At 36.6% G+C, this 12,922-nt stretch overlaps 1 protein-coding gene across 7 annotated transcripts in view; it reads right to left on the bottom strand.

Moving 5' to 3' along the window:
* Positions 1-12,922, bottom strand: part of LOC132155156 (E3 ubiquitin-protein ligase mib1) — a 70,689-nt gene that overhangs the window by 38,658 nt on the left and 19,109 nt on the right. For all 7 annotated transcript variants that reach the window (XM_059564006.1, XM_059564007.1, XM_059564010.1 and 4 more), the window contains exons 8-12: positions 11,816-11,960; positions 10,926-11,059; positions 7,498-7,605; positions 4,729-4,926; positions 500-651 (exon numbers count right to left, since the gene is read on the bottom strand). In XM_059564006.1, coding sequence (XP_059419989.1) covers positions 500-651; positions 4,729-4,926; positions 7,498-7,605; positions 10,926-11,059; positions 11,816-11,960 — 737 coding nt within the window. The remainder of the gene's footprint in view (positions 1-499; positions 652-4,728; positions 4,927-7,497; positions 7,606-10,925; positions 11,060-11,815; positions 11,961-12,922) is intronic.

The raw sequence follows: 12,922 nt of genomic DNA, 5'->3' as shown, positions 1-12,922 counted from the left end.
GGAAGTTTTGAGCTCTGAAACTCAATATGTTTTTAGAGTACAGTGACCTCTTACATGTCCAAACATCAAGGAAAATGGAATTTCTCAATTCATGGCCCCTTTTTAAAGCCAGTTTAATCTGCACCAAATCCTCTACAGCTACTGGTAGAGGAAAACTGAACAGAAGTATGTGCCTCCTGTAGTTTAATTCCAGAATAAAGATTTCCTGAAAATTTACTCACTACCATGTCATCCAAGATGTGTCTTTCTGTCTTCTGTCACAAAGAAATTAAGGTTTTTGAGGAAAACATTCCTTCTCCATATAATGGACATAAATGGTGGCCACAATGCTAAATGTCCCACAGCAAAGATAAAATGATTTATTCCGCCTTCAGTAACCTCAAATTTTTTGTATACAGGCCCAAAATATGAGCCGAAACCATTTAGTAAACTCACATAATGCTCTTTAATCAGAAGCCCTATTTCAGCCCAAGTTATGACCAAGTCAGTGTAGCTATACCTGGGGTTCCCTCGCAGAGCTGCGTGGTGAAGAGCGTTGAAGCCATTATTGTTGGTAATTGTGACATCTGCACCTGCTTCCAGGAGCACAGAGAGCATGTCATCCCTCTTCTTGCTGATGGCATCATGCAGAGGTGTGTCTCCCTCTGAGTCCTGCAGGGGGCAGCAGTAAGTTACACACTCTTTAGTCTATGTGGTGCATTGCTAATAAATGCAATGCAGCTTTATTTAAGTCTGTTCGCAGATGTCAAATAAAAGATTGTCTGAAGTTTAACTTTACATAGTGTGTGAACAGAGATATGACAAAGGGGGCGCGACAAATGGAAATTTGTGACCCATGCTGGTAAAATAAGTGGGAATGTGCACAGGCTAATTACAAGCTACAGGCAAAACACGTTTATAAAAAATAAATACATAAAAAAAAAAAATAATAAAAAAAAAAATCAAATTTGGCTGAATTTAGGGTTTTAACAAAAATATGTTCATTAAGCCCTCGTCTAGCGATCCCAATGCTCCAAATAATAATTTTAGATGGAGTACCTTTTCTCTGCTTGCTTCTCACGCTGACTCACATAAAGGCATTTCAGACTGTGCATGATCCCGATAAATATACACAGAATTACAGCATTTAAGTATTGACGCAAATATAATCGTTTATGCCTTAAGTAAATGTTTGAGGAACTGTTGGGGAAAAACATCAGATCAGTCTAGATCAGCAGGTCTTAAAATAAGCCACCTCATTAATGTTAATCTAACAATAAAGAAATGAGAGAATCACTTGCTGCTCTTGATTGAACTGCTTTTGTATTAATAATCAATTTATTTGTAATGAACAGACTAAAGTGAATTTTTACATTTGATTATTTGTTTTTCTACGTGAATGCTTTTGTTTAGATGTAAAAAATGAAAAAGGCATTAATTATCTGTTCTACTGTTGTTGTTTTGCATCTGTTCTTATTTATAATAACAACGATAATAGCTATATTGTGATTACTAATATAGTAATTATTAAGAAAATAATTTGATTTGATTGTGCTTTGGAACCTTGAGAAAACTATAACTCGATTTTTCTCAAAATTGACTTTGCTGACTCTATCGACATCAAACGGGTGTAGCTCAGACATTTTTCATCCGATTCCAACAAATCATACATCATTCTGAAGGTCTGAAAATAAAAACTAATTTTTGGAAATGTGCTCATTGTGACTCAAGTTGCCAGCACAGGTCACATTTGGCCATTTTTGTGCCCATCTCTATACGCTTCTCTGAAAACAAAATACAGATCTCATCTTAACACTGAGCATGACTTCAGAGTGACAACCTCATATAAAAAAGATGTGTACTACAAAAAAGGCCCATTGCAGCCACTAAAATAGTGAATAATATTATTTATATTTTGACAATTTTGTTTGTTCTTTTTGCATGCAGTTTGAAAAGTGACAAACTGAAGCAAAGCACAACTAGTCCATACTTATTTTCTCAGTTTCTGAATTAGATTTTATCAGAGGCAAAATGCAAACACAAATGAATTATTAATATTTTTTACTTTTGAACAGTCTTATTTCATGCGAAGTGATAACAGAATTGCACTTTTATTTTCTCTATTTGAAAGTTTTTAATGCTGTTTATGTTTTTTAAATGTGATGTTAATAAAATACATTTGAATACATTTTAAAATTAAAGCCTAGTTTATTACCATTTTGTTGGGGCGATTGGGGACAGGTGGGGCACGGAACCCTTGCCTACCTCCAAAGTGGGGAATGCCAGAAAAAGTTTGAGAAACACTGAGTTACAAGTGACCATTTTCTGGGAAACTTTGGTCGTCTTTTGTTTTGTTTTTCTTTTTTTTTTAAACAATCTTTCAAGATACTGTGCCAAGTTAAAAGTAACTTTAACATTAACGTCAACTTAACTCTAAAATATGGAATATGGTTTCTTTTTTCTTTTTTTAAGACAAGGCATCACAAGGGCAGCATTTATTTGAACAAAAATACAGTAAAAACAGTAATATTTAGAAATTTTACAATTTAAAAAGAAATGTTTATTATTTTAATAAATGTTAAAATAAAATTTTTCCCTGTGATGTCAAAACTAATTTTTTTTTAATCAACCATTACTCCAGTCTTCAGTGTCACATGATCCTTTAGAAATTATTCTAATATGTATATTTTTTTAGAAACCATCATACAAAGAAAGAATTAATAATATCTGAGCACTAAGAATAATTATTGGTAATAACTAGGAAACAAATCAGCACATTAGAATGATTTGTGAAGGATCATGTGATACTGAAGACCGGAGTAATAGCTGCTGAAAATTAATCACAGGAATAAATTACATTGCATAGAAAAACAGTTATTTTACATTGCAATGATATTTCACAACACTAATATTTTACAGTATTATTTGTATTTCACAGTCCCTCTGGGATTTCGCCATTTTTGCTATCGCTGAATTTAATCACAAAATCAAGCAAACTCCACAATTTTCGCAAAAGATCGAAAAGTTTCGTAATTGGCACAAATGTTCTGCATAATTTGGGCTTAGAAGCTTCCCCGTGACATCATCGCAATGCGCATTCAGTCAAAGAAAGGCCTTGAGTTCTCATCAGGACTGATTTACAAGAGCTACAGTGGATAAACAAACCGAAACCAGAACGAATCCTTGCTACTAGTTTGGGCTGCGCAGACCGTTTATCTGCTCGAGCCGGAGCCGTGCACTGATCTCGATCACAACACCGTAAACAACACTGGGAGATACAGTGAAGAAAGCAGTCGAATTCACCATAGAATCAATAACATCTCTGTAAAATCTTGTGAGAAGCATTCAAATTCAGAGAAGAATTCTGTTAAAGCTGATATCAGAACAAACGCCACTGATGTGGAAACCAGGAAAAACTGTTAAATAAACAAAATTTCCACCATTGACCATGGATTTAACAGTAAACTACAGGAACAACTTGTGGCAGAAATGGTCTAATGTTTTCGAGTGGTTTTAAATGCTTCCCACAACTTTTCCCAGCACTTCTATGTATTAAGTATTTTGGAATTTGGAAGTTATTTTTAATGTGATGATATTTGTTCATCCTTAATAGGTTTCCACCATGTATAAAGGTTTTATAATGGGGTGGTGTTGGCGCAGTGGATAAGACACATGCCTTTGGTGTGAGAGACCCGGGTTCGAATCCACTGTGAGACACCAATGTGTCTCTGAGCAAGACACCTAGTTGCTCCAGAGGCGTGCGACCTCTGACATATATAGCAATTGTAAGTCGCTTTGGATAAAAGTGTCTAAATGAATAAATGTAATGTAGGAAAGCAAAACACTTATTAAAATAAAAAAAGATATGAAATTACCACTAGTAGATGAAAAGAAGAATAAAGAAGAATATTCTATCCAACGACAATCAACAGCACAATTAAATACAATAGAGTAAAGATACAAAAAATAAACAGTGATTTTCAGTTTTTTTTTTTAGGCAGGTCTAGCATTAGTTTTTAGGTACAGAAATACAATAAAGTAATCAAATGTAAAACAGCATTGCATATTGGACTGTATAAATTAAAGATTATTCTTTCTTAAAGTTACAAAAGCTTTTTAAATCAAGGGCACTGAGTGATTTCTTTGTTGTTGCTGTTCGATTTATATAAAGACGTCACATTAAGAGAATGCACTAATCCAAAGCACTGATACAGAAGGCCTACGTTCAGCCGGCTATGTCTGCTGTAGGATATTAACCAAGACAGGCATTTCGACATACTCTGTCTGAATTTGTCCATTTAAACAATACTTCAGAGAGAGCTATATTAGCAAGCGTTCTGAGGCGCGGGTTTGCACACTTCAGTTGAGCGCAGGCACAAATCTTCTCACTGCACGCAGGAGCTCGTGTCCTTTGGCTCTTAAATGTTTAAACTGGCAAAGCTTAAATGAGTTAAGTTTAAACGCATATTAACGTGTGCATATATATATATATATATATATATATATATATATATATATATATATATATATTCCTGTATTACTAGTACACTACTGGTCAAACATTTATAGATATATATATACATATATATCAAAATTATTCCAAAATCTTGACCAGTAGTGTACTAGTAGTACAGGAAGCTACTGAATAACTATCAGCTTTAGCTCAGATTGTCAGACTGAAAGTGTCAGTAAAGAAAAGGTAAGGCAGAGAGTTTCCGTGCTAAACTGAGAGGTACTGATATAGTTCACCTGCAGACTGGGGTGGCAGCCAAAGTCAAGCAAAGTCTTCACCACCTGTAGGTGGCCCTTGTTGACAGCGATGTGCAGAGGCGTCTGTCTGCGTTTGTTTCTGGCATTCAGGTCAGCACCGCCTCGATGAAGCACCTCGATGACAGAACCTTCGTCCCCGAAGGCTGCATGATGGACAGCTCGGTCTCCATCCTTGTCCTGAAAAGAGTCGCATGTCAATCATTCTCAACATCCCAATTTAAAACTTCACAGTTTGATTCCACTGTCTGACTCTAAAGCTTTTATAACTCTAACTGGCCAAGAAAAATCAAATGCTGAAGAATGTTTATGGACACAGTCATTACTGAAGCAACTGCCTTATAACGATGCAAATCTTCTGGTTAATTAATCAGAGGTTGAAAGTGATTCACAGCCATAAATTAGACTCTGCCTAATCTATTCATTACTCCTGCTAACAGTGGCAAGAAGTCCAGTCTGTTCTTTCTCCACTGGAACACGGTATTTTATTAAAGATTCAAATATGTGAAACTAAAAGAGAAACAAACATCCTTTAAACTATAAGACATCATATAATGACTAGATTTCTTCACATTCAGCCTGTAAAAGCTAAATCTAAAGCTGGGGGGGGGGTGAGAGAGAGAGAGAGAGAGAGAGAGAGAGAGAGAGAGAAACAGTCATATGACTTCACAGATTTTTAATAGGGAGCCTTTTTGTGGCGTGTTTATTAATCTAAAATTTGTATATTTAAAATTAAATAATTTAAAATTTAGCCATATAAGAATGGCATTACACAGGTGAATATTTTCACCTTTCTGGTACTCTGTAGTTTTAACAATACTAAGCCATCACTCACAAACTATAACAGACAACCAAATAAAAATGATAAAGCAGGACACAAGTGATTTGTGAAAGTCTGCAATCAAAGTATGATCTTTTCCAAAGCAAGCTCTTTTCTGCCCATGAAACATCACCAGACACCAGGACATAAATATTTGTGCTTGATTGTGCGTGGAGAACCATTCAAGTGACTGGAATAACAATGCTACAGTAGCTTTCCAGCATTGGAAAGCAAACAGTAGACGTGATGACTGCATACAAACATTAACTTATCCTCAGAATATAGGAATCAGGGGGTTAATGTTATCTCAATACACCTCTACGCCAAACATAAACACTTATTTCACGTAGCATTCCTATTACAACTATGTGAGCCAAAAACTTTTTTTAAAATTTAAAATTGCAAGATCACTCCATGGGTTAAAAACACTCCTCTCTGAATATGATCATTTACATAAACACTGCCTGGTCAAAAAAAAAAAAAAAAATATATATATATATATTTAAAACCCTGTCTGGATTTAAGTAAGCAAGGACTTTAGGACTGAATCATTATTGCAGTGATTAATGTGTTTCTGGGCTGTTGTATGTTTGGCAACAGTTCTTTTAACCCAAACGGATGCACTGTATTTTCTGGAAGTGTATTTTGTTTCTCTCTTCATATTATGCTAAAAAAAATTTGAATTATGTCAATGTCTCACCCTCCGTTCATCTTCAGGACACAGTTTAAGACATTTTATTTAGTCCGAGAGCTTTCTGTCCCTCCATTGAAGCTGTGTGTACGGTATACTGTCCATGTCCAGAAAGGTAATAAAAAAATCATCAAAGTAGTCCATGTGACATCAGAGGGTCAGTTAGAATTTGTTGAAGCATCGAAAATACATTTTGGTCCAAAAATAACAAAAATTATGACTTTATTCAGCATTGTCTTCTCTTCTGGGTCTGTTGTCAGCGTGTTCACAACACTGCAGTGTAGAGATGTCCGGTTTGTGAACAAATCATTCGATTTAACCGGTTCTTCTCAGATCACCAAATCGAACTGAATCGTTTGGAACGGTTCACGTCTCCAATAAGTATTAGTTTTCGGATCACCAGTACACTGAACCGAGAACAGTTTCTGTCAGACGCGTCCGATTTGAGAACAGAGGAGCTGATGCTGCGCATGCGTGATTCAGCGTGAAGCAGACTGACACAGAGTGCGTCTTGACCGAACTGGTTCTTTTGGTGATTGATTCTGAACTGATTCTGTGCTAATGTTATGAGCGCGAGTAAACCGAAGGCTTGAATCAAGGGCAATCATGGCCAATGAAGTCATTACTTCGAGCGCAAAAGAACCGGTAAATCCGATTTTTTCAACCTGTTTATTGAATCGAACTGTCCGAAAGAACCGGTTCACAGAAAAGAACCGAACTTCCCATCACTACTGCAGTGGCTTACGTCAGCTGCATCACTGCTGAACGCGAGTCATGAACGCGGATTGACAGGAACGCGGAACAGACCCGGAAGAGAATGCAATGCAGAAGTCGTAGTTTTTGTTATTTTTGGACCAAAATGTATTTTTGATGCTTCAAATAAATTCTAACTGACCATCTGATGTCACATGGACTACTTTGATGATGTTTTTCTTACCTTTCTGGACATGGACAGTATACCGTACACACAGCTTCAATGGAGGGATATAAAGCTCTAGGACTAAATCTAAAATATCTTAAACTGTGTTCCGAAGATGAACGGAGGTCTCACGGGTTTGGAACGACATGAGGGTGAGTCATTAATGACATAATTTTCATTTTTTGGTTGAACTAACCCTTTAAGGTCAGCAGTCAAACCACAGCATGTTACGGTTTGCCCGGTTCCAAACACAACAAACTTTAGGGGGAAAAACAGCCAAAAGTGACAATAGGTGGTTCAGGAACATGATACAAGACACACCTCAGCCTCCAGATCCACATTGTGTTTCAGCAGCAGCTTGAGGACATCCACATGGCCATTCTGGCTGGCTGCCTGCATGGCAGTATGTCCTGCACACTGCCCGTTCACCTGGAAATAAAAAGACAGGGTTGATCACATTATGCTCTTTGCATCTCTGATTATATTGTTTGTGCCATCTTTAAAATGTGTTTGTGAGTATGTGTATGAGTCTATACATAAGTGTCTTACTTTGTGATCTGCAGCATTGCGGTAAGTTAGACAAGTGTGCAAAGGCATGAATATTAATGCTGGAGCCCCTGATGTGTTTGCAGGACATGTCTTGTCTTGCCGAGCATATAATTTGGCCAGTCACCAAAGCCAATCTGACTTCCCTTCCTCTCTCTCTCTGTGCTACAAGCAATTACTTCAGCGAGGGCCGGCAGGGCACAGGGCCAGTCCTGGCACCAACACGAACCAAAAAAGTGAGGGGAAAGACTCAAATTGATGAAAATATATTGAAATAAGTCTATCACAAATCTATTGCAAATCCAGGCATTAGATACTGTATACAATATCTGTAATACATGACTCTATTCATTCATGATAACTAGGCTTTAAAAAAATTGATTTTAAAATGAGATTACATGAGATGATATTTTTAGATGTACAAAACTTTTCTAAAACATTATATAATATATAAAGATTGTTTTTTCTTGTGGTAAGACCATCAAGAGCTTTGAGATCCAGTGTTATTCATTTTGAAATTTTACACAAGCAACATTCTTCAACCTCTCACAGTCCAATACCAAGCGGCAACCTCCCGCTCTCACTCGTGAAGCACACACGGAAGTGACTTAAACTGTAATTTGTCAACTGGTAGCTAGAGGCTGGCTACAAAAGGGAGTCAATCCCATAGACTCCCCATGCTAAATGCCCAACTTTACACCCAAAAAAAAAACTGTTTACCGTCTAGTTAAAAAAAACGATTTTGGTCTATAAAGTTAATTGTGCCCTTCATGACAACTGTTATTACTCCCCTGTTTAAATTATATTAAGCCTTAAAGTTCTGTATAATTAAAGGCATGGCCAGTTGAGTGACAGGTGGATTGCCACTGCTGTCACTGCCGTTGAGCTAGGTGGGCATGGTTTTTAGCAACCAGCTCCCGCCTCTTTGTCGATTTTCGATTATCCAGGAGTGATGCGCGGTGTTAAATTTAATACCTTTTAAGACCTTTTTTAAGACTCTTACAATACATTAAGACCTCATCGCCACTCCAAGTTTTAACTGGTTAAATTAGCGACCCTCTAACTTAATCAAAATTAACTACCAAAATATGACATTTCCATCCCAAAAATACATATTTTACAGTCACTGTTATGCACATTGTGCATTAACACAGCTCAAAGGCTTCCTAATAGTGGCCTTCCTTCACAAAACATTTAACAGTTTTATTACAGGTAGAATGCAAAATGTTTGAATAAAAGCATTTCAGTCGAATGTAATTTATGCAATATTTTAAACCTTTAACCCATGGGAAAAATAAAATAAAATCAACCCATGGAAACGGTGTAAAAGCAGCCCAATTCTGTGGAAAAACAACAAAGATAAAGAGAAGATGACTGACAAGATGTTGGAGGATTTGCTCCTCAACAGATTCTGAGCTCATTGATAAAAATCTTATATCGTAAGATGTGCTCCCTGACACGGTGCTCGCGTGATCGCGAAAGTGAACAGCGACTGCTACCGCTCATTTCAAAAGTGATCTAAATACACATACTGATAGCGGCTCCCTGATGCGTGAAAAATTATATTGAATATTAGCGGGCGCAGACACAAAAATCGCGGGAGTGGATCAAGTGACAAGCCCCGTGCTATCGTGCAGCAGTGCAATCAGTCAGTGAGCGCCGTAACAGATGACATCTATAAATAAACCACACACAACCCCACTTTTTGGACAAATACACATAATGAAAAGATGTTACAAAATTGAATACCTTGGAAAACGACATTTAAGTCTTTTTAAGGGCCTTAATTTTCTCTAAATTGATTTATCAACTTATAATACTTTGAGACCCCAGGGACACCGTTATAGCTTTAAAATCGCTCTTCGGAAACCTATGGTCCTCACAACGTCCATGTTTTTATACAGTCTATGATCAATACACATAAAACAACTGTTTTAGCAGAAGACTGACAGGAGAAGGCATCTTCTTCCTTCAAGTAAAATTGCATGATTGCTTTGTTCAGTCTCATTTAAAACAACTGATATCATATTTACTCACTCTAAAGTTGTTTTTAAACCTGAATATGTTTCTTCTGTTGAGCATAAAAGTTATTTTGAAGAATGTGGGGGCCCCAGTGACTTCCATAGTATTTTTTTTCCCTACTGTCAAAGGCAATTGGGACCAGCAAATGCTTGGTTACCCACATTCTTCAAAATATCATCTTTTGTGTTCAGCACAAGAAAGAAATTACGTTTATCTCCCAACCTTTTACTTTCAATTTAGACAACCAACTCCAATTATATGTAAATCTTGTGTTTTTGACAGTATTGGCTCAATCAGATGCAAAAGACAACTTAGTCCAGTAATCAGGTGCTGTTTGATGGGCTTTTTTTTAAGGTACACACTGCTGGTTTACATGCTCAGAAAAAGCCCATGTCAGAACAAATTGTTTGAATGAAATGTTTAACCGGCAAGGATTAAAAGCACATGCAAATAATGTACTTTTGTGATCGCGAATAAGTGCAGTGTCCCGTGAGTGTAACTCTACTGCTGAGTTAAAATTTGAAAAGAATGTATGTCATGTACAGTATATTGAGCAAATATTGGAGACATTTTAATCATCCCCCATCAAAAATCGTGATATTGGACACCCCTAACTGTGAGTTTCAGGCTCACAGGAGTTTTAAAAAAAGAGCAAAGGAAGTCTCATACATATGAAAGCAGCCATCATTCTTTGATTGTGCATTTGATCTGATCTGTGAGATTCCAGTTGGAACCAAAAGGTGCAGCAGTTCAAAGTGATCTTGCTACAAATTAGAACAAGTATGCTGCTTGATCAAAGTACTACTTGCAAGACTTTCTTAAGCATTTCACAAGTAAGTTTAAAATATTCTAACTTTCCCCCCAGAGTCTGTTTTTAAGGCGACCGTTATTTTATTGTTTGCTTGCCATGCAACACACATTTTTTAATTTGGCAAATTATATTAAATGGAGAATATCTCACTCACATTGACAGCAAATGAACAAATAGCCAAAATATCCATTGATGGTGAGGTGACAGTTCAATTCTTAGTAACAGCAAATCAACATTAACCAGAATATTAAACAAACATGCAGGGGATGTGTAGAACTTGCGTAGAATGAGTATTCAGATTCTATTAATCTGCTGAGCTTTTTGTGATTGTGCAAATTTGGTCCAGTGTGTGTTATGAGAGAACTCTTACGTCCACATCAGGCCTCTTCAGGATTTCCTCTACTTTGGCTAGGTCGCCATTAGCTGCGGCCTTCACCAGCTCTTCATTAATGTCTCCAGACTCCTGAGTCTCAAAAAGCTTCTTGAGGAGCTGAGACAGGCGCTCTGCAGGCATAGAAGAACTCTCGGTCAACACTGCTATAGTGTCACACAGAGTACACAATGACTGATGAGAAATGGACTGATGCATGTCTGTGGTTGCATTATGTACAGAAATAGAACTGAAATAAAAAGCAGAGCAGAGGCACTCCTCTACAAAATCACCCTAAATCATTTTAAAATTAGACTTAATTCTTTTAGAAGTCTGCTGCTTCAAGTCTTGCATTTTTTCACATTGCAAAATATATGGCAGAAATATAAAAAAAATCACCATGTTAGTGTTTTTTCAATATTTTGCAGCCCTAATTAAAATAGAATAGTTGAAAGAGATGTGAGAGTAACATGTCCATGTACACTACCACTCTAAGGCACATTTCCGAAAAAGTATTGTTAGCTAACTATGGTCGCAATTCCATTCAACTCTACTGGTAAGGACAGAACTTGCAACCATAGTTGCTTTTGAGAAACGCACCCGTTTAGACGCACCTGCTCAAGCTTTACAATTTTTCAAATTTTAGAAGTCACCAAACTGCAAAATAGCACAAATGGTGTGCATGGCAATAAGTGACCAAAAATGACCCATGTGCTTTCTGGGATGCTTTTTAAACAGCACTGAAGGAATTTCAATGTAAGCTGATCCTTTACTATACTCTCTAATTAATTTATTTTATCAAAGCATTTAAGCATAAGCCTTTATACCAAAAAGCTTTTAAAATCAAAGACTTTTGATAAGTAGTGTTTGTGTATGTATGTGTGCATTACCTCCAGAGGCATTAGTAACAGCAGATCCAGCAGGAGCCACCTTAGTAACAGCGGCTGGATTATATGTCCAGGATGTCCCACACACTTCGACTTTGAGGTCACTGTCAGAGTAAATCTGTTGCACTCTTCCCACCTTCCCAAGGGTCTGCACAAGAGAAAACATCTGAGTGTGTGACTGGTCTAAAATGAGTTCTATATCATTTAACCAACTTTCCTTTCCTTTCAAGCTCTGAAACGGCTGGAATGCTAGAAGAGTTTGTGTGCAAACTGTGTATTACACACAGGTACAGACAGCCCTGTGGGAGTAACATCCTAAGATCCTAAATCCTAAGTAAAATAACAACATTTCAGAGCTCTGGCCTAGTGCTTGGTGTCAGAATTGTATTCATATGGGCGAAACAGCTTTTATTTCTGCAACATTTTCTGATCCTGTTCCACCCTCTCTTTCTCTCTCTCTTCATTTTTCGGTCTGCTTAAACATACGTGGTAACACTTTATTTTGACAGTCCATTTAAGACACTTAGAGAATAAGCAAATTTACAACTACACGTCAATTACCAATCATTAGAGTACAATGTGTGGATAATTATTATGCAAGTTGATATTCTGGTCATATTTTTTTTTTCCCAAGCACATTTCACCAATTCCAAAGCACATAAATTTGAATAACTACTATTAATTTTGTATTAAATAATTTATAAGTGATATATAATTTAGGTATGTCCATTTCAGTCATTTTTTTTCTAAACGACAACCGACGATTGTTAACCGATTGGTAACCATTAACCGAAAAGATTCTTTTAAATTAGAATTTAATTCAATTAGAAAGGATAAGTTACACAAGAAACATTTTTACTTATAAAGAAAATGAAAGAAAAAGTAGCCTAGTATGCAGAGTTTCGGTTCATTTTTGTGCTGCGCGAAAGGAAACAGATGGCAGAAAGTGGCATTTTATTTAGGCTTATTTTACAAAAGCACAAAGATTTGTTTTTATTGTGAATGTACACAAATAAAGGTAAACCTTATTTCAATTCCGATCATTTTTAGGACTAAAAGGAGTAGATTCTTTCAATGAAAAAAAATATCAAGTTATTTTGCCGGAGTCGC

Source organism: Carassius carassius, chromosome 12 (assembly GCF_963082965.1).
Source record: "Carassius carassius chromosome 12, fCarCar2.1, whole genome shotgun sequence".
Lineage (NCBI taxonomy): Eukaryota > Metazoa > Chordata > Actinopteri > Cypriniformes > Cyprinidae > Carassius > Carassius carassius.
Note: the sequence above shows the minus strand (reverse complement) of the source record. Positions and strands in the feature narration are given on the sequence as shown.